General features: G+C 43.3%; 1 protein-coding gene across 1 annotated transcript in view; it reads left to right on the top strand.

Moving 5' to 3' along the window:
- LOC116818974 (uncharacterized) overlaps positions 1 to 19,158 on the top strand; it is a 37,264-nt gene that overhangs the window by 11,772 nt on the left and 6,334 nt on the right. Inside the window, exons 3-9 of the mRNA XM_032770279.2 lie at positions 5,686 to 5,761; positions 13,278 to 13,409; positions 14,328 to 14,451; positions 16,459 to 16,519; positions 16,624 to 16,670; positions 17,135 to 17,210; positions 18,428 to 18,529. Coding sequence (XP_032626170.1) covers positions 5,686 to 5,761; positions 13,278 to 13,409; positions 14,328 to 14,451; positions 16,459 to 16,519; positions 16,624 to 16,670; positions 17,135 to 17,210; positions 18,428 to 18,529 — 618 coding nt within the window. The remainder of the gene's footprint in view (positions 1 to 5,685; positions 5,762 to 13,277; positions 13,410 to 14,327; positions 14,452 to 16,458; positions 16,520 to 16,623; positions 16,671 to 17,134; positions 17,211 to 18,427; positions 18,530 to 19,158) is intronic.

Raw genomic sequence — 19,158 nt, 5'->3', positions numbered from 1 at the left:
TTTGATGATGAAAATGCTTAAGGGATGGTTGTTGGGTTGATAAACCACAACTGACCTATTGTGCCAGTGAACTTTATATAATAGTTATATATTACATATGTAACTTGTTTAATGTAGTTTGGTTTTCCAAAATAATTGAAAGGATTACTTGACAAATGTGGATCTGCAGGAAGCTTAAGCTGTTTTGAACCTTATAATAAACTGCTGTATATGAACTATATGCCAGTATTGGTGTCTCAGAGAAATTGCCTTGTCATTCTATTTATTAGCACTGTTTATATTACTGTAGTGTCTAGGAACCTGAATCTTGGGTCTTCATAGTTTTTGCTTCCCATGTTCACCTCATTTCCAGTAGACAGAGGGATCTGGGGGTTTTATTGTTTGTTTTTAATTTTTCCACTCTAATGCCATCTCAACATGAATAGGTAGGGTAAAGTATGTCCCTCATTGTCCCCTTTATCACATCGGTGACCATAGAAGTGCTCATGTTCAGCCTTTCTTGGTTATTACTTTGGGTGCTTTAGAAATGTGTGCAGAGATAGCAATAAATAGGACACTATCACGTACAGGGGAATCCAGCAGCAAGTTTTTGAACATCAGTGACCAAAATCTCATTAAACTACCTTTTTAAATTTACTTATTGATATATTTGTATAAATAACATTCGCCCTTGTAGTCAGACAGCAGTTCCTGTCTGAACCATTTAGTGATGCAAAAGTCCAATATTTGCTCTTGATTAATTAAAAATATAGATTAAATCTACTGTTGTCAATAGGGTGACCAGATGTCCCAGTTTTATAGGGACAGTCCCGATATTTGAGGCTGTTTCTTATGTAGGTGCCTATTACCCACCCATCTCCTGTCCCAGTTTTTCAGACTTTCTATCTAGTCACTCTGGTTGTCAATAAACAGATATCTGTAACTAACTAGTAAATTCAGTGCAGCAGGAAGCTGAGGTTAAAGTTTCAGTAAGTGCACAGGTTGAGCGTGCAGTAGAATGCTTCAATGAAAATATTTGCTGTAGGTTAGGCAATTAATCCAGTTAAAAATAAATATTGTTGCACATTAACAACTCTTGTGTGTCCAATTTCACAAACAAACTCTCCAATTTTCAAACTATATTTTGGCCTTTCAGAACACTAATCAATATACTCTTAACGTACAAGTCTGCTCTTTTTTCAGCATCCTTATTTGCACTATATAAATAGCTTTAGCCAACTCCTTCCTGTTGTTCATATAAACAATGGCCTTTATAAACAAAATGAAAATCCATAGCTGAAGAAATCCAGTTTTTCTAATGCAAAGATCAGTGTTGGTTACATTAAAATATGAAAAGGAATTATACAGATCACATTTTAACTCCCTACACACGATTTTTGTGACTTCTGTGATCACATACTTGGCATAATTTGAATTTGAGTGTCTCAGTCTTTTTTTTCTCCTCCTTTTCCAAAATAAATTACACTAGCCAGCTACTTATCAACTTTTTATTGCATCATGTAAGGCACATTTATTAGAACTGTTAGGTAGAATCAAGGTCAAGGATAGGCAACCTATGGCATGGGTGCTGAAGTCAGCACTCAAGCTGGTTTTCAATGGCACTCACACTGCCTGGGTCCTGGCCACCAGCCCAGGGGGCTCTGCATTTTAATTTAATTTTAAATGAAGCTTCTTAAACATTTTAAAAGCCTTGTTTACTTTACATACAACAATAGCTTAGTTATATATTATAGAGATAGAAAGAAACCTTCTAAAAACGTTAATGTATTACTGGCATGCAAAACCTTAAATTAGAGTGAATAAATGAAGACTCGGCACACCACTGCTGAAAGGTTGCTGACCCGTGATCTAGGTGATTTTTTTGGCCATTTTATTATGGTAGCAATGACTATTTAAGGTTGAAATACAACTTTCTTTAAACCCCCTACTTAAGTTGCTTATAACTTACTCACACCAGTTAATTGGGGACTGGAAATTTTTCTGTACTTGATCTTTACCCAGAAGGGAGTGTTTTGGAAAGTTTCAGTAGAATTCATTCAGATATTTTTTAGTTCTTTATGTATAAAATATCTATTTACCCTATATATTCTGAGAAGAGGTTTTGCACATACATAGAGACTGGATCAATTTCCTTCAAGATTGCTTTTGTTGTGTGGCTGTTAATGAGATATAAGGAGCAAACTGAGTTCGAAGGAAATTGGTTCAGTAGTTTTGAAGTAGAGATCATTGAAAGCATTTTCACACACAAAAAGTATGTTTTAAGTTTCTGTGCTGGATCTGTTATCTAGGACATTAGGGTGTACATGAACAGTAGAGTTTGGCCTTTTTTCTGCTCCATCTCTACTGGCTTTGAATATTAGGAGCACTGTGAAGCACTTTAGTGTAATTTGCTGGACTTTAAAAGTTTAAACCTTACAATCACTTTCCGAAGTTTCCAGTGTGGTTGTGACGCCCTGGAGACCACATGAATTAAAGTAACGAATACAGTGTTGCAAGGCTGATCTCCTTTGTTCTATTCTCAGCTCTACCTCTACAAAACTTCAGCGGACACCATCAACTTAAAAACTACAATAAAAAGTAACAACTTATTTTGGGCCTGGAGATAGTGCTGTCAAATGCACATTGTGGACAGTTTGTTTCTTCTTTTGTTTGTGTGGATATTCAGCCCAGCAACGGGAAGAAAAACTTTTTTCATTATTTTTTTTAAATAGGAAAATAATATTAAACCAGTAAAAATTAGCAGGGAATACCCAGGGTCATGTGTTGTAAGTTTTAGAAACTGACCACATTTTTAAGTAGCACAATGGCGCCTCAACCTCCTTGGCCTTTAAGTGCTACTGCAATGTAAGTGTTAAATAATAAGAATAAAGTGACAGTATATCTTTAATACTTCACTCTTAGCACTTTTACACACTTAAGTGGGCTTTGTAACACTTTTAGGAAGTAGATAACTATTACTACACCCATTTTACAGATTGTAAAATTATTGCTCAGAAAAAGGAAGGATTTGTCTAGATAAGGGAAGTTTATACCAGTATAATTAGCAAGTTTCCTTAATTGAGACAAGCCCTCCATTGATCAAGGTCACATGGAAAATTAATATTAGAACCAGGTTTGTCGTCTGTGTCTCTTAACTGCTAGGCTCATGTATACTGCATTAGATGACCCTTGCCTTTCAGCCTGGTCCTTAAACTTCCTTATGCCCTAAACAAGAAAAATGTCTAATAAAAATACTTTATAGTTATATAGTGTATTTTCATCTTTAGCTCACAAAACTCCTTGAAAAGAGTATACCACGTTACAGATTGTGAGAGAAAAATTGCTCACTTGCCTGATTTCACACAGCACAGCCAGGCTTACAGGCAATGGCCTAGCCAATCCCACTACAGTGCCATTCAGGCAAATCAGTCGGTTTTTCTTCTTAGTGTATAATATCACCTTTGGGCATGGGGAAGGGCTTATAAATCTTCCCTTGAGTATATGGGAGCCAGTAAACTAATATTATATGCTGCTGCCCATACAGTTAGCCACAGCGCCCCTCTATCTCCTGTACTCAAGCCCAGGGGGGCACAGTGCAGCAATCCTTGAAAAGGACAAGCTTTTTCTTTCCTCTGCTGGCCGAAAGTCCATCCCACAGCATTTTGTGCCTATTTACCTTTCTGTAAAACAGACTACACTTATATTTGGCTTCTCCTCTGTAGATTTTAAAACATTTGACAAAAGCTAGATAAACTTGAGTGGCCCTATTCTACAGATCAGTAAGCATCAGATACAGAGATCTGTGGTTTAGTAGATTTGCTACCTTAGATAAATATATTGTTTCCTGCCCCAGACTTCATGTGCAAATTTTAACAAGTCATGTAACCTATCATGAGCTTCCATATTAGAATAATTTAGAATTGCTCCTTGATGGGTTCAGGGGATACAGTTGAATTTTTAACTCACTGAGACCCAGGTGCATATGCAGTACATAGTTAACATTTTGGCCACGTGCTAACAGTGCATGCACAATGGTTGATTTTCAAAGGCTTATAACTCACCCAAATTAAAATATTTTCACCAAAACACTGTTAGACACCCCTTCGACCTACAGGCTCTTTCTCTCCCAAATTTCATCGTCCTAATTCAGTTCATCTCAGTACAAGTGTGGTTTTACAGCTATATACAAATTTTTAACTGTAACCATTCCATTTTGAAGATTTTTTTTTTAATGTACAAAGGACTAATTTTTAACTTGTAACTTCAGAACGATTTCATTTAATTACTTGAAATTTATGGACAAAATCCCATTCTATACTAACAGTGATCACAAAAACTGTCACTAGAAAATATTTTTCTTGCCCTTTCTTAGAAGATCGGTGAAGATTGGTCTCATAATGGAAACCTGGTTGTAGACTTAGTTATGGAGGGCCAGCAGTCTCTCCGTATAATTTGTGTAGCTATGCTGGATAATGGAAGAATCTTTGTGCTCTGAGAAATGCTAATTCTGTATCCTAATTGACTCACCTAAATAATACTCATGTTCTTCCAGCATTGTGGACGCCTTTCCCCATTACGAAGTGTCATGGTGGATTCTTTGTCATTGGCAACTTTTACATCAAGATTGGATGCTTTTCTAAAAGACATAGTCTAGGAATTAAATTGGGGAAGTTATGTGTCCTGTGTTATACAGGAGATCAGACTAGATCAGGGGTTCTCAAACTTCATTGCACCGCAACCCTCCTGACAATAAAGTTACTACATGAATGAGGAGGGAGACAGGGGGCATCGGAGCCCAAGCCCTGCTGCCCTGTTGGGGGTGTGTGTGTGGAGGGAAAGAGGGACTCAGGCCAAGCCCTGCCTCCCCAGGTGGGCAGAGAGGGGGATGCAGCTCAAGCCCCATTGCCCTAAGTGGGGGTGGAGCTCAGTCTTCAGCTTCAGCCCTGGGTCCCAGTAAGGCTAACGCTGGCCCTGATGACCCCATTAAAATTGGGTCATGACCCACTTTGGGGTCACAACCCACAGTTTGAGAACCACTGGACTAGATGATGACAGTGGTCCCCTCTGACTGTGGAATATATGAATTCCCCTCCGCCCCCAATATTAATTTATTAACATTATTCAAATGTGTAATATTGAAACAAAAAAAAAGAAATGTTTCAGTAGTCATGCTAGCTAATAGTATTTATTTTGGATTTATTTAAATCGAAATATCTCCTGGTGAAATAAGGCAGATTTTCAAGAGAGTTCAGTTTCTGTTTAGGCACCTTAATAAAGTAGCCAGCTAAACACGTAGAAAGCCTGACCACTTCATTTAGATGCCCAAATAGGATTGCTGCTTGGTTCTGAAGTTTTTTTTTTGGAAATCTGGCCCTTGACATGTCAAGCAAGTAGCTGTATGATCCATCAGGGAAACCAGGGTGCTATTTACATCTTTCTGTTTGGAGTGATATGGGAGCAGCAGAGTCTGATGTTTATAAGACATTTTAATGTAGCTTGAAATTTATCTCAAGACCAAAAAGAGCAGTATTTTTTTGTGCATTTGCTGAGGAAAGCTTACTCCAAAGAAGAAGAAACTTTATTACAGAAGTAGCTGTTTTATATGAAACTTCAGGTGACTTGTATCATATTAGTATAGGTTGAAAAGTATTTTATCCTTTAAGTATTCAGAAAAATATACAAATATATATATTTTTTTTATAAAAGATGGCGGACTTTGACACCAGTTGGACAGCCTATACCAGGAACAAGATTCATTGCTTTCAAAGTGCCTTTAAAAGGGGTATGTATAAAATGTTGTTTCAGTCAGTCCGTACAAATTGCTGTGTGAAGAATTATGGAAAATAGCATTCAAATTCATGCAAACTGCAGAACAGATTCAATGTGAAAAATTACAGAAATTATTTTTCTATTAAAATTAGTGTTTAGCACATTCAGTCCTTTTCCAATGAGCTTTCCATAAACTAAAGATGTTCACTTTTTTAGGTGTAGACTGGTATTTGGTGTTACTGAGTAAGTTTACTTCTCTCTTATACATCATGACTTTCTCACCAGCTAATCTGCACCATTCATTTAGCATTACAGAATTTAGTGCTTCCGGAGTGTGTTGGTTCAGTTTTGAGCCCAGTCTTTTGCATCTTCTGAAACTGCTGTAATGAGTCCTACTTGTGGTGGTGATTTTTGTGATGTGGATAACTGTCCACTTGACATAAACCAGAAATTAATTTCACATACATGATGATCACCCATTAAAGGGTAGTGGTCACTGGACCACTTTTGAAATAGTGGCTATAAATTTTCTCCATATTCTGTTCCTGTAAATTGCACAGAAATGGACAAAAGAAGTGTATTTTAAAGAAACGTTTTGCTTAAATGCTCTTTAATGGTATGTAGGCACCATCTTATATGAAAGTTCCATCTTAATCTGTTTCACATGGTTGGCCAGATTCTCTGTTTTGCTGAGTTTATATTGGTCAAAGCAGAGACTGGAAGCTGTCATGGAGCTGTTTAGGCTCCCTGATACCTTGCCTGGCCCTGATGCTTGTTAGAGAATTTTTTGCTGCTGTCTACATTCTTCTTACACTCACTTCAATCCTGATAAGACCTTGCTTCAAATATACAGGGAAAAAAATGATCTTAATGCAAAATTATAAATTTATATAGCATCCAGTAACATGAGTGACAGAGAAGAAAACAAACAGGCAGGGAAAAATAAGTATCCCCATCATTTGTGGGAAGATTGGTGAGCCAGGAAGCTGTTCTATCAGAGCTCCCTAGTTTTTATGTAGAATAGACCGGTTGGTTGGGATTTTTTGCAGATCAAGTGGGTAAGATTTTTATATTTTGTTTTGCTTATTGACATCAGTGCTAGATTTGTCTGTGTTCAAGGAATTACTTTAAATTGTTATATTCTTCATTGTGCAGGACTTTTTTCTTGATATGAAATTAGTGCTTATTGCGCTGAGCTGTTGCCACAGTGTTATCTGTTGTCATAATATCATACAATAAAATCATGAATTTATTTTGGGTTGTCAATTTAGTTTTTTAATCCATACAATACATTGAGTGCCTTTGTTCTTCTTCGAGGGATTGCTCATATCCATTCCAGTTAGGTGTGTGCGCGCCGCATGCACATTCGTCGGAGAAACTTTTACCCTAGCAACACTTGGCGGGTCGGCTGGGCGCCCCCTGGAGTGGCGCCGTTATGGCACCGGATATATAGCCCAGCCGACCCGGCCATCTTCCAGTTCCTTCTTACTGCCCGTGTCAGTCATTGGAACAGTGGAGTGCGCCTTAGCTGACCTCCACCTTCCCTAGCTACTCGTAGTTTTTTCTTGTTATCGTATACATAGTTGTTGTTCTTGTTCTTATATATATTAGATTTAGTTGTAAGTTCATAATTTAATATTTGTTAGTTAGTGCTTGTTAGCGGGGTTCGGGGAGTAGCCCCTTCCCGCACCTGGTGCCGGAGCTCATGCCTGGCTCACCGGGTTTTCAGACCGTGCTCGGCCTGTCACAGGCCGATGCCAACAGGAGACCCTCACGACCCCTGTTTGAAGTGCCTCGGGGAATCACACTTAACTGCTAAGTGCTCGATTTGCAAGGCTTTCAAGCCGCTAACTAAGAAGGAGCGGGACATCAGATTAAAACAGCTCCTCATGGAAGCGACCTTGATACCTTCACCTTCGGCACCGAGCACGAGTCAGCCGGTGAGCAGAGGCACCGCCACGGCACCGGACCACACTGATACGCCTAAAGACTCCCGGCACCGGCCACCGCCGGCACCGAAATGGACTCCACGCCGCTCCCTCTCCCCGAGGTCGAAGAAGGCTAAGACTCCTGCTGCTTCGGCAACACCCACGTCGCAGCCAGAGACTGCGCCTAAATCGGACCACCCGGTACTGATACCTGCCACGGCACCGCCTAAACTGCCACCATCGATTCCGACCCCACGAGGGCCGTCGAGTCCGGTGCCTGATAGCTCCCCGGCGCCCGCCGTGGTAGAGCTCGCTATGCCGTCTGCACCGAGGGCATTTTCGGTGGCGAGGGACTTGATTGCCATCACTGATGCGGCACTGCCCCTACCCCCGGCACCGCCGGCACAGGTATTCCAATCTATGGGCAAGCCGACCCTGACCAGACCCCTGTCTGTTGGCTCAGCGAACCGGCACCGCTCAAGGTCGCGGTCCCGCAGGCGCGCCCGGTCGAGACGACGCTCCCGCTCTAGACACCGCTCGCAGTCCCGGCACCGTTCCTCTACACGGCACCGGTCGGACTCGCGGCACCGGTCGGACTCTCGTTCTCCACCTCGATATTCGCGGCACCGCTCTGGTTCCTGGCACCGACCCAGGCACCGTACCTCCCGGAGCCGATCACGCTGCAGGGACTCGAGATCCCGGTCGACCTCCCGGCACCAGTCTGGTCGTAGGTCCCAGTCTCGATCTTGGTACCGCTCTGAATACCGGCACCAGTCCCCGCTAAAGAGGGGAGCAAGGTCCATCGAGACTTCTGCTCCAAGTTTCTCTGTTCCACCATGGCCATCCAGGCAGACGTCAGTGTCCTCCCACGTGGACAATTATTACGACCAGGACTGTGATACGGAGGTGCCTACGGGTGTCTTCCAGAACGTCCAGTCTCAGGACATGAGACCTCAACAGTGGTCCTTTTAGACACCCTGGGCATACCATCAAGCCCAAGGTGCTCCTTTAGTCCAGACCCGCTCTGCTGCCTCAGAACATCGGGCACCAGAGGCCACCATTACCCGTCCCCGTCCAGCTGGAATGGAGGAGCAGATGACCCACCCTCCAGACTCCCTGGTACCGCTAGAGCAGGAACCACCCCAGGAGCAAGAGGCCATTCAGGACCCTCTCATCCCTGGAGTATCGTCCTCTTCTTCTCCGGATGAGGCTGTGGCAGGGACCTCGTCATCAGGGCCTCTGCCGATAGACCTCAGGGCCCATCAGGACCTCCTTCACAGGGTGGCACTCAACATTAACCTCCCAGTGGAGGAAGTTCTGGAGGTTGAGGACCCTGTCGTGAGCATCCTGTCTGCGGATGCCCCCACTAGGGTGGCTCTGCCGTTTATTAAGACCATCCAGGCCACTGCCGACACCTTATGGCAGTCCCCAGCCTCCATTCCCCCTACAGCAAAGGGAGTCGAGAGGAAATACATGGTACCCTCTCGGGGGGGTATGAGTACTTATATGTTCATCCTCCTCCCTCCTCATTAGTTGTCCAGTCGGTCAACGAAAGGGAATGCCATGGCCAGCAGGCACTAGCCCCAAAATCCAAAGAGGCTAGGCGGATGGACCTCCTGGGCTGTAAGGTGTATTCAGCGGGGGCCCTGCAGCTCCGGGTGGCCAACCAGCAGGCTCTTTTGAGCCGTTACAGCTATAACACCTGGGCGGAGGTGGGTAGGTTCACTGAACTATTGCCTCCAGATTCACGCCAGGAATTTGCCACCTTCCTGGAGGAAGGGAAGAAGGTGGCCAGAACCTCTCTCCAAGACTCCCTCGATGCGGCCGACTCGGCAGCCAGAACTCTGGCCTCCGGTATTACCATGAGGCGTATCTCCTGGCTCCAGGTCTCCAACCTGCCACCCGAGCTCCAATATACCATCCAGGACTTACCCTTTGATGGCAAGGGTTTGTTTTCGGAGAAGACTGACCCCAGGTTGCAGAGTTTGAAGGACAATAGGGTCATCATGCTCTCGTTCGGCATGCATACCCCCATGACCCAACGTAGACCCTTCAGACCTCAACCCCACCGCCCGTACTTTATGCCTCGGCACAGGCAGGAGTTCAGTAGGAGGCACGGGTAGGGTAGCCGTAGACGCCAGTCCGGACCCCAAGGGGGTCAAAACCACAGGCCCCCAAAAGCACCCCCGGGGCCTAAGTCCAACTTTTGAAGATGCGCCCGAGGATGGCGTACCAGTCTCAAGACAGGATCCTTCCCCTCCCTTCTCCAGCCGTCTCTCCTACTTCCTCCCGGCGTGGTCCCAACTGACCTCAGATCTCTGGGTTCTATGCACGGTGAAGCAAGGATACCAGCTCCAATTTGCTTCATCCCCGCCTTCCCACCCCCTATCCCAGTCCCTCTTCAAGGACCCCTCTCATGAGCAAGTCCTCTTACAAGAGGTGCAGTCTCTCCTCGCCGCAGGAGCTATAGAGGAGTACCATTAGACGAGAGGGGGAAGGGGTTTTATTCCCACTACTTTCTGATTCCCAAGTCCAAGGGAGGCCTCAGGCCTATCCTAGACCTGCGAGGCCTCAACAAGTGGATGGTCAAGTTGAAGTTCCGTATGGTCTCCCTAGGGACTATTATCCCGTCCCTGGATCCTGGAGACTGGTATGCCGCCCTCGACATGAAGGACGCATACTTCCACAATGCCATCTTTCCTCCACACAGGGGGTATCTTCGCTTTGTGGTCAACCACCAGCACTTCCAATTTACAGTTCTCCCCTTTGGCCTCTCCACGGCCCCAAGGGTATTCACGAAGTGCATGGCTGTCGTCGCCGCCCACCTCCGCTGGCAACAAATACATGTATTTCCGTATGTGGACGACTGGCTCATCAAGGGAGCCTCCCAGACTCAGGTCCGACAGCATGTCGGCATAATCACGGACCTATTCTCCCGGCTGGGGTTGCTCCTCAATGCCGAGAAGTCCACTCTGGTCCCCACACAAAGGCTGGACTTCATAGGGGCGACGCTGGACTCCACTCAAGCCAGGGCTTACCTCCTTCAGCCCCACTTCCAGACGATTGTGTCGATCATTCGAGGTCTGCAGACCTCCCCAACCACCTCGGCTCGCACGTGTCTCGACCTACTGGGACATATGGCCGCATGTACTTATGTGACCAAATATGCCAGGCTCCGCCTGCGCCCCTTTCAAACGTGGCTCAATTCAGTCTACCGCCCGGGCAGGGACCCTATAGACGTCCTAGTGACAGTTCCCCCGAGCACGCTACGCTCTCTCGATTGGTGGCTAACTCCCTCCCTGGTATGTGCAAGGATACCGTTCCAACCACCACTGCCTTCACTGTCCTTAACGACGGATGCGTCATCCCTCGGTTGGGGGGCTCACGTAGGTCACCTTCGCACGCAGGGCCTTTGGTCGCAGCAGGAGCTGACGCTCCACATAAACGTCCGGGAGTTGAGAGCAGTCCGCCTCGCGTGTCAGGCGTTCCAACAACATCTTCACGGCCGTTGTGTCTCTGTGTTTACAGACAACACAACGGCCATGTATTATATCAACAAACGGGGGGACTCGTTCTCTCCCCTGTGTCAAGAGCCATTCGACCTGGTGGACTTCTGTATAGCCCACTCGATAGACCTGGTGGCGTCCTTTCTCCGGGGGTTTGGAACGCTCTGGCGGATTGGCCTGAGCCGATCCTTCCTCTGTCACGAATGGTTGATAAACCAGACGTCATCCATTCAATCTTCCAAGCTGGGGGTTTCCCTCATAGACCTGTTCGCCTCCCACTCGAACAGGAAGTGCCAGGAGTTTTGCTCCTTTCAGGGTCTCTCGCGGGATCGATCACGGACGCATTCCTCTGGTCATGAGGCACCACCTGCTATATGCCTTCCCACCGGTTCAGAAGGTCCTGATAAAACTCGCAGGGACAGGGCATCTGATCTGATTGCGCTGCGTGGCCAGACAGCACTGGTACATACCCTGCTCGACCTGTCCATGGCCAGTCCAGTCTCCCTCCCACTCTTCCAGAACCTCATCACGCAGGACCACGGAGGCTTCGCCACCAGACCTGCAGCACTTCACCTCACGGCGGCTCCTGCATGGCTAAACACAGCAGAGTTACGCTGCTGCGCTCCAGTACAGCATATCTCCTCAGTAGCAGAAAGCCTTCCACTCGATCCACGTACCTGGCAAAGTGGAAACGCTTCTCTTGCTGGTGTACAACGCAGGACGTCTACTCCCTCGGAGGCCTCGATTCCCAGATCCTAGACTACCTCTGGTATCTTAAGCAGGCAGGGCCTGGCGACATCCTCTCTGAAGGTGCACTTGGCGGCTATCTCCACTTTCCATCCAGGAGAGGGTGGCCACTCCGTGTTTTCCCCCCCCTGGTCACTAGATTCATTAAAGGGCCTAGAACGCCTCTACCCCCCAGTATGACGCCCTGCCCTACCTGGGATCTCAACTTAGCCCTAAACAGACTAATGCATCTGCCTTTTGAAGCCACTGGCAACTTGCTCCCTCCTGTACCTGTCGTGTAAAACAGTCTTCCTGGTGGCCATTACATCGGCCGAAAGGGTCTCCAAACTTCGAGCGCTCACGGTGGACCCACCGTATACTGTCTTTCACAAGGACAAGGTGCAGTTGCACCTACATCTGGCGTTCCTCCCCTAAGGTAAGTTGTCAGCTTCCATACCAACCAGGACATCTTCCTCCCGGTCTTCTTTCTGAAGCCTCACTCTTCTCGACGGGAGCAGCAGTTACACTCTTTAGATGTCCGCAGGGCGCTCGCTTTTTATATCGAGCGGACGAAGTCCTTCCGGAAGTCTCCCCAGCTGTTCGTGGCAGTCGCGGAACGGATGAAAGGTCTACCAGTCTCCTCCCAGAGGATCTCCTCTTGGGTAACAGCGTGCATACGCACATGCAATGACCTGACTCATGTCTGTTCGGGCTATCTTACTGCGCATTCAACCAGAGCTCAAGCTTTATCAGCCACTTTCCTGGCTCACGTGCCTATCCAGGAGATATGCCGCGCAGCGACCTGGTCATCCGTCCACACCTTTGCCTCGCACTATGCTCTGGTCCAACAGTCTAGAGATGATGCAGCCTTTGGCGCAGTGGTTCTGCATGCTGCCACATCTCACTCCGACCCCTCCGCCTAGGTAAGGCTTGGGAATCACCTAACTGGAATGGATATGAGCAATCATTCGAAGAAGAAAAGACAGTTACTCACCTTTGTAACTGTTGTTCTTCGAGATGTGTTGCTCGTATCCATTCCAAACCCACCCTCCTTCCCACTGTCGGAGTAGCCGGCAAGAAGGAACTGGAGGATGGCCGAGTCGGCTGGGCTATATATCTGGTGCCACTCCAGGGGGCGCCCAGCCGACCCGCCGAGTGTTGCTAGGGTAAAAGTTTCTCCGATGAACGTGCCCGCAGCGCGCACACACCTAACTGGAATGGATATGAGCAACACATCTCGAAGAACAACAGTTACAAAGGTGAGTAACCGTCTTTTTCCTCTTGTTCCTGATGCATTTTATGAGGCAGATGTTTCTATTTTTATTGGAATTTGTAAAACACAATCTTCATTTCCCCTTTTTCATCACAGGCAATTAACCAGAGACTTACTCCAACCCAGAAATTTACACCCAAAGACCTGATTGCTGCAATGAAGGCCCTAAATGTGGAACTTGGATTAATTATTGATTTAACATATACCACACGGTATTATGAAGTTAAGGTAATAGTAAATCAGTAATAGCAGAATTAAATGCACAATTATGGCTACCTTTTATCTTGTGTTATTTAATGCCAGTCTAGAAATTGTCATGTTGGAACAGACAAGTGAACCATATAATCTGGTATCCTGTTTCCAGCACAAATTTATGCAGAAGTGTATCATGAAGGAAATATCATCTTAATCTCAGCTAGCATTCAATTATGGCTTGATTTACTAGCATTTAATCATTATATTTATTTATAATTCTGTAGTTCCCAGATTCTCTGATCAAGACTACTATACTAGGCATTGCACAAACACGCAGGAAGACATGGCTCCTGCCCTGATGACAGATGCTATATCTTTTAAAAAATATAATATTTCTTTCACTATTATGCTGTATGAATGGATTCCACAGGTTAACTCTGCACTGATTTAAAAAAAAATTCTTTACATTGTAATTGGGAATATCCATTTGATGTGCTCTGTGCAAGAGTAAATAGAAGCATGTGTTACTAAATGTAGACCCTTGAATATACATAATAATGGGATAAAATAAGTAAGGGAGAGGAGGAGAAGCTTGATACTCTTCATGAAGAGGATTTGAATGGCAGTACAAGCTTCCCTCATTAGTCCAACCAGTGTGCATCTACTGTGACCAGGACGTATTGAAAAGGGTAGTTCCATCTCCACTGCAAACTTAGATCTCTTGCTTGAGCTTGACTCTTCCCAACAAAAGGACTATTTGCTATTGCAGTTTTTGTGAGTACAGCTTTTCTAATATAACTACAAAATGATGATTTTCGATCACTACTGATACTGATTTGAACCAGTGATTTACATCTGGGTTTTTTTATATATTGTTTGTAAGTTTTATGGTGGTACAAGATTTTAATGACTAATGATTGTTGCTATTTTTTTTCTCCTTGTTGTTGCTAGGATTTACCTAAAAGTGTGCAGTATAAGAAACTGTATACTGTTGGACTTGAAGTCCCCGATAATGCTACTATTCTACAATTCAAAAAATGGGTCAGAAAGTTCCTTTGGGAAAATGCAGGAAATGGTAATTAACAGCATCTTTAATGCTATAAAAGACCAAAATGTTACTTAAATCTTAAATGTATGATGTATTAATTACAATAGATGTTTACTTCTACAGGTCAGGTTTCTCAAACTTTTTCATAATGTGATCCAGTTTTGTAACTTCATAGTCTCGTGGACCATCTCCTATCCCTTTTGCCACTCCAAAATGCTCATATCAGTTACAGCATTTACTACACAGACTGCCTTCCTAATAGTGTCATATTTTTAGCTGTATTCAATGTGATGTGCCAGCTGAGAACAAGGAGAGCTAGCCCATGTGACCAGCAGGCACTTCATGGATCACTGCTTGTTCACAGACCACAGCTTGAGAGCCACTGGCATAATTCTGTGTATAATAAGTAATACTTTTCATAACACTTTCTGTTTATGTGTTTTTGTAATTGGACACAATCATACTTTTTTTTCTTTCATTGTGATCGTGAGGTAGCCTTACCCTGTTGAAGGCATGTAATGTGATAGCCTCCTGTCTGATCTCCACCCTCTACTTCATAGCAGAACCACTTAGTAGTGTGACCTTCAGTTCTCTGAATTAGGAATCAAGGAGATAGCTCAAGAGTATGAAGATGTCATTAGTTAATCGGTTATAAAGTTTAGTAGCTACAAGGCATCATGTCAAGATATTTTGATGGCAGCTGGATAGTCCTTTGCTCTCATGAAGATAGTAATTCTTTAAGAGCATGATACAGTTATAGAGGTGGTTGGGAGTTTACATAGTGGTGTGACAGCTCTATGCGTGGAAGAACTCGTTGCACACATCCTGCTACAACCTACATGTGTATCTCTTTTTGTCTTTCCCTTAGTATTGGAGGCTCTTGCACAACTCAGTTTAGCATCTTTTGGAACAAATTTTTACTGGCAGCTGAGAGTCATTCAGCTGCGTGCCTGAATCAGGAGACTGCTCTGTTGACCAAGTCCTGGTTTCTTAACTGTGATAGCTCTGTAATGGTTTGTGTCAGAAAATTTCCATTGCCAAAGTTGCACTGCTCTACCTCAGATAAGGTGTGTGATTCTATTGTGATTAGCCAGTTTGCAGGTGGATGTAAATCTCAGAAAACAGGGCCCAAATTTGAAGTGTTGGAAAAGAAGAATGATATTATGAGATGGTTCTTTCTTATCCCAGTAGTTAATGTTCTGGCTCGTTGGTTGCTGTTTTTTGGCTTATGAGCTGAAGTGCAGGGAGTTTCCTTCCTGCATAATCTAATGATTTGGATGTGACAAAGGCATTCCTTCAGGGATCCTTTGGGTTGGAATGTTTTGTTCTGAGTGTTGGTCAGAATCCCAACTTCCTAGTTTGCAACTGGTTGAAGAGACACAGCTTTCTCCAAAGTCTGTAATGCCACTCCTGAGTTGACTGGAGATGGCAATACAAAGCAAGAAGCTAAATGTACTGCCTCCACAATGCCTCAGGCATCTGCCATCCAGGAGAAATGGACCAAATTTAGATACCTGTGCTTGGATCTCTCTAATAATGCATTTCATTACCAGTAAGCTGCCAGGCTGACTTCAGTGTTTTTGCTTTTGGAAGGGTTCAGGAGAATCTGTAAGTGAACTCCTTGTGAAAGTAAGTTTGGTGGCTGTTTAAATTTGCCCTCAAAGTCAGTCATATTTTGTTCTACTTCTTGATTCAGTTTCCTTATCACAGTGTGGTTGATGGTTATCTAGTCAGGCAGCTTTTCTTATCACCAGTTTCCCCCCGTCTTTTTTCTGTGCCCTGCCTGGACTAGTTTAGGTTCCAAGAGGTTGGGAAGTGGGAAGCATTGAGTTAACTGCTGCTACAAATCCAGCAGGAAGAACATAACTTCTGGACATATATCCTGGTGTGTACAGGCTTAATAATAATAATTTTGCTAACAGAAAACATGCTCACTGAAACTGCTTTAGTGTAAACAATAAATGATTTCTTTCTGTTTTACACTAATTATTTTATGGTATTATTGTTTTTTACATTTTTTTCCCTTTGTTATAGATAAACTCATTGGAGTTCATTGTACCAATGGAATTAATAGAACTGGCTACCTTATATGTAGGCAAGTATTACATGAAAATTCAGATAATTTTTTTCATTACAATAGTATGTTTATATCAGTCATAATCTATACCTGTATAATAATTCAGCCATGTTCTTTGTCAGATACCTTATTGATGTTGAAGGTTGGGATCCAGAGACAGCAATTCAAGGTATTTCCTAGAACTTGAACAAAACATGGGGCTCTGTGTCTGCAGTGGTTCTGTGACAGCTACCTCATACTTAACTCCTGCACGGGTTCCCACAGATAAATCCTTCCTGCTGCTGCTTCCATGCCTGGCAGTATTTGGGCACCATCAGATCTGAACCACATTAAGAGGATAGTTCCCTCCCTCCAACCCCATTATTGGTTTTGAAGGTTTCTGTGTATTGATGCAATCATAAGTAGCAACTGCAATAGTTACAGTTGGAAAACAGTTTGCTCCAAAAATGTTTGTGCAGTCTGCTGCAATTTAAAATTGAGTCACAGGAATCAATAGTGAACTTATTTCAAGTTTTACATGCCACGGTTTTATTATGCCACGGTTTACTTGGAGCCCTGATTGACCGCATTATATGCAGCTGTGTTCCAAGCATGTTTAACTGCACACGCTAATCTTTTTATAATTTTCTTCAGCTTTTGGTGATGCTAGAGGTCATCGTATGGATGGTCTTGTATATCTAACAGATCTCAGAACTCAGCCAATGAGAAGGTAGGCAAAGGCTTTTAATAATTACATAATCGAAGTTGTAAAGTGCAGTTCCTTGTATTTTCAATGCTTGAGTCATATTTAAAATGTTGTCTTTGTCCTGTTAAGCACATATTGACCTCTCTTATTACACTTTACACAAAGAGTGCTTATCTTTGAAGACTTCTGTTTTGAATGGTATGAAGTGTAATTTTCCCCTTAGGTTTTATATTATAAATGTACATCATGCAAAGGGTTTTCTTATAAAAGTTGATCTTGTTTTCTTTATTAAAGTCTTCTGTTGTTATGTCCTACTTCCTTTGGTGCGTTCAGCAGAGTTATAAATGGGAGGGAGGAGCTGACAAAAAATTATTAGTGAGGCCCCTTAACTCTGGAATTCACTCTCTCCTCTTAGCCTGCCAGAGTCTGGATCTATTAACCTTTCTGGATATGCTACATAGGGGATTGCCATTCCAGATCAGACCCATGGTCTATCTAGCCTGCTGTTTTGTTTCTATCAGTGGCCACTACCAGATATTTCAGAGGAAGATGCAACAGACTCTGTAGCAGACTGGGCCCAGAAGGGAAGATTCTTCCTAGCCCCTGTCTGTCAGTAGCAGACTTATGTCTTGAAGCATGAGGATTTATATTCCTTATTTTTAAAAAATCCAATCTAATGTAACTGTAGATGTCATTCTAATCCATCTGTTCTACAAAACTCTTTTGCCTTTATGATATGATTGTAGCAGTGAAGTTGTAAGCTCTGGTTTTTTTTAATTAATTATTTTTGGCCTTTCGGTTTCACTAAATGTCCCTTGTTCCTGTATTATGAGAATGTAAATAGGGAAACTTTTTTCTGTATTAATCACTATCATGTATACTTTCATATGGGAAGGGGTGAAGTAATTGAGGGACAATTTTGCAAATAACCATGAGGCTTCACCCCATCAATAAGTCATATGTCAGTGAAGTATGTTCTTTGCCTTTTTCTATAAGCCTGTTCCGAAAAAAAATAAACTGAAATTCTCCCAAAAGTACATATAGTCCTGTCTTGAGCATGGGGGACTGGACTTGAGGTCCTGTCTTGAGGTCCCTTCCAGTCCTACACTTCTGTGATACCCTAGCTTTCCAGCACTCCCATAATGCCAGTTTATTTCCACAACTGGAAAAAAACTACATACTTTCTTAAACAGTATTTTTAATAGAGGAAATTTTATATTAAATGCTTTTATTTTCCCTAGTAATCTTGGAATGGATGTATGGAATCCTGATGAAGATATTATACCTCCACCAAATGTGATGGAAGGACCTGTAGATAGATTCCCAAATGAAGATTTTCCTGGGTAATTGGCAAAAATATGACATTTTTTAAAAATGTAGTGTGAAAGATAACTATTTCAATAGTTACATTGGTATTCTGTTCTATTTTCAGTACTATTAATTCAGTATACCTATTTTAAATTAAATGAAGATGGTGATAAAAAGATGAAGCAAGGGAATATTAGGACAGGATGTCTTCTATTACAAGTATTTTGGATTCACTGGGGCAATTTTTATGTGGTAAAAGTTTTTATCCTTTCGTTTTGGAAGAGACATATCTCCTGTTCCTTGATAACATTCAAGTATAGTAGTTTGTGGTGTTAGTTTTCTGTGGGATTATTTTGGGTTTGTTTGTCTCTTAAAAAGGTGATATAGAATTATAGTGGTTTTCACAGTCTTGACCAGTGGTTCTCAAACTTTTGTATTGGTGACCCCTTTCACACAGCAAGCCTCTGAGTGCAACCCCCTTTTATAAATTAAAAACACTTTTTTATATTTAACACTATTATAAACGCTGGAGGCTAAACAGGGTTTGGGGGGTGGAGACTGGCAGCTCATGACTTCCCATGTAATAACCTCTCGATCATGACCCCCAGTTTGAGAACCCCTGGTCTTGACAATAGAATATGTTTTATAATATAATTAGAAAGAC

This window comes from Chelonoidis abingdonii, chromosome 15, assembly GCF_003597395.2.
Source record: "Chelonoidis abingdonii isolate Lonesome George chromosome 15, CheloAbing_2.0, whole genome shotgun sequence".
Classification (NCBI taxonomy): Eukaryota; Metazoa; Chordata; order Testudines; family Testudinidae; genus Chelonoidis; species Chelonoidis abingdonii.
Note: the sequence above shows the minus strand (reverse complement) of the source record. Positions and strands in the feature narration are given on the sequence as shown.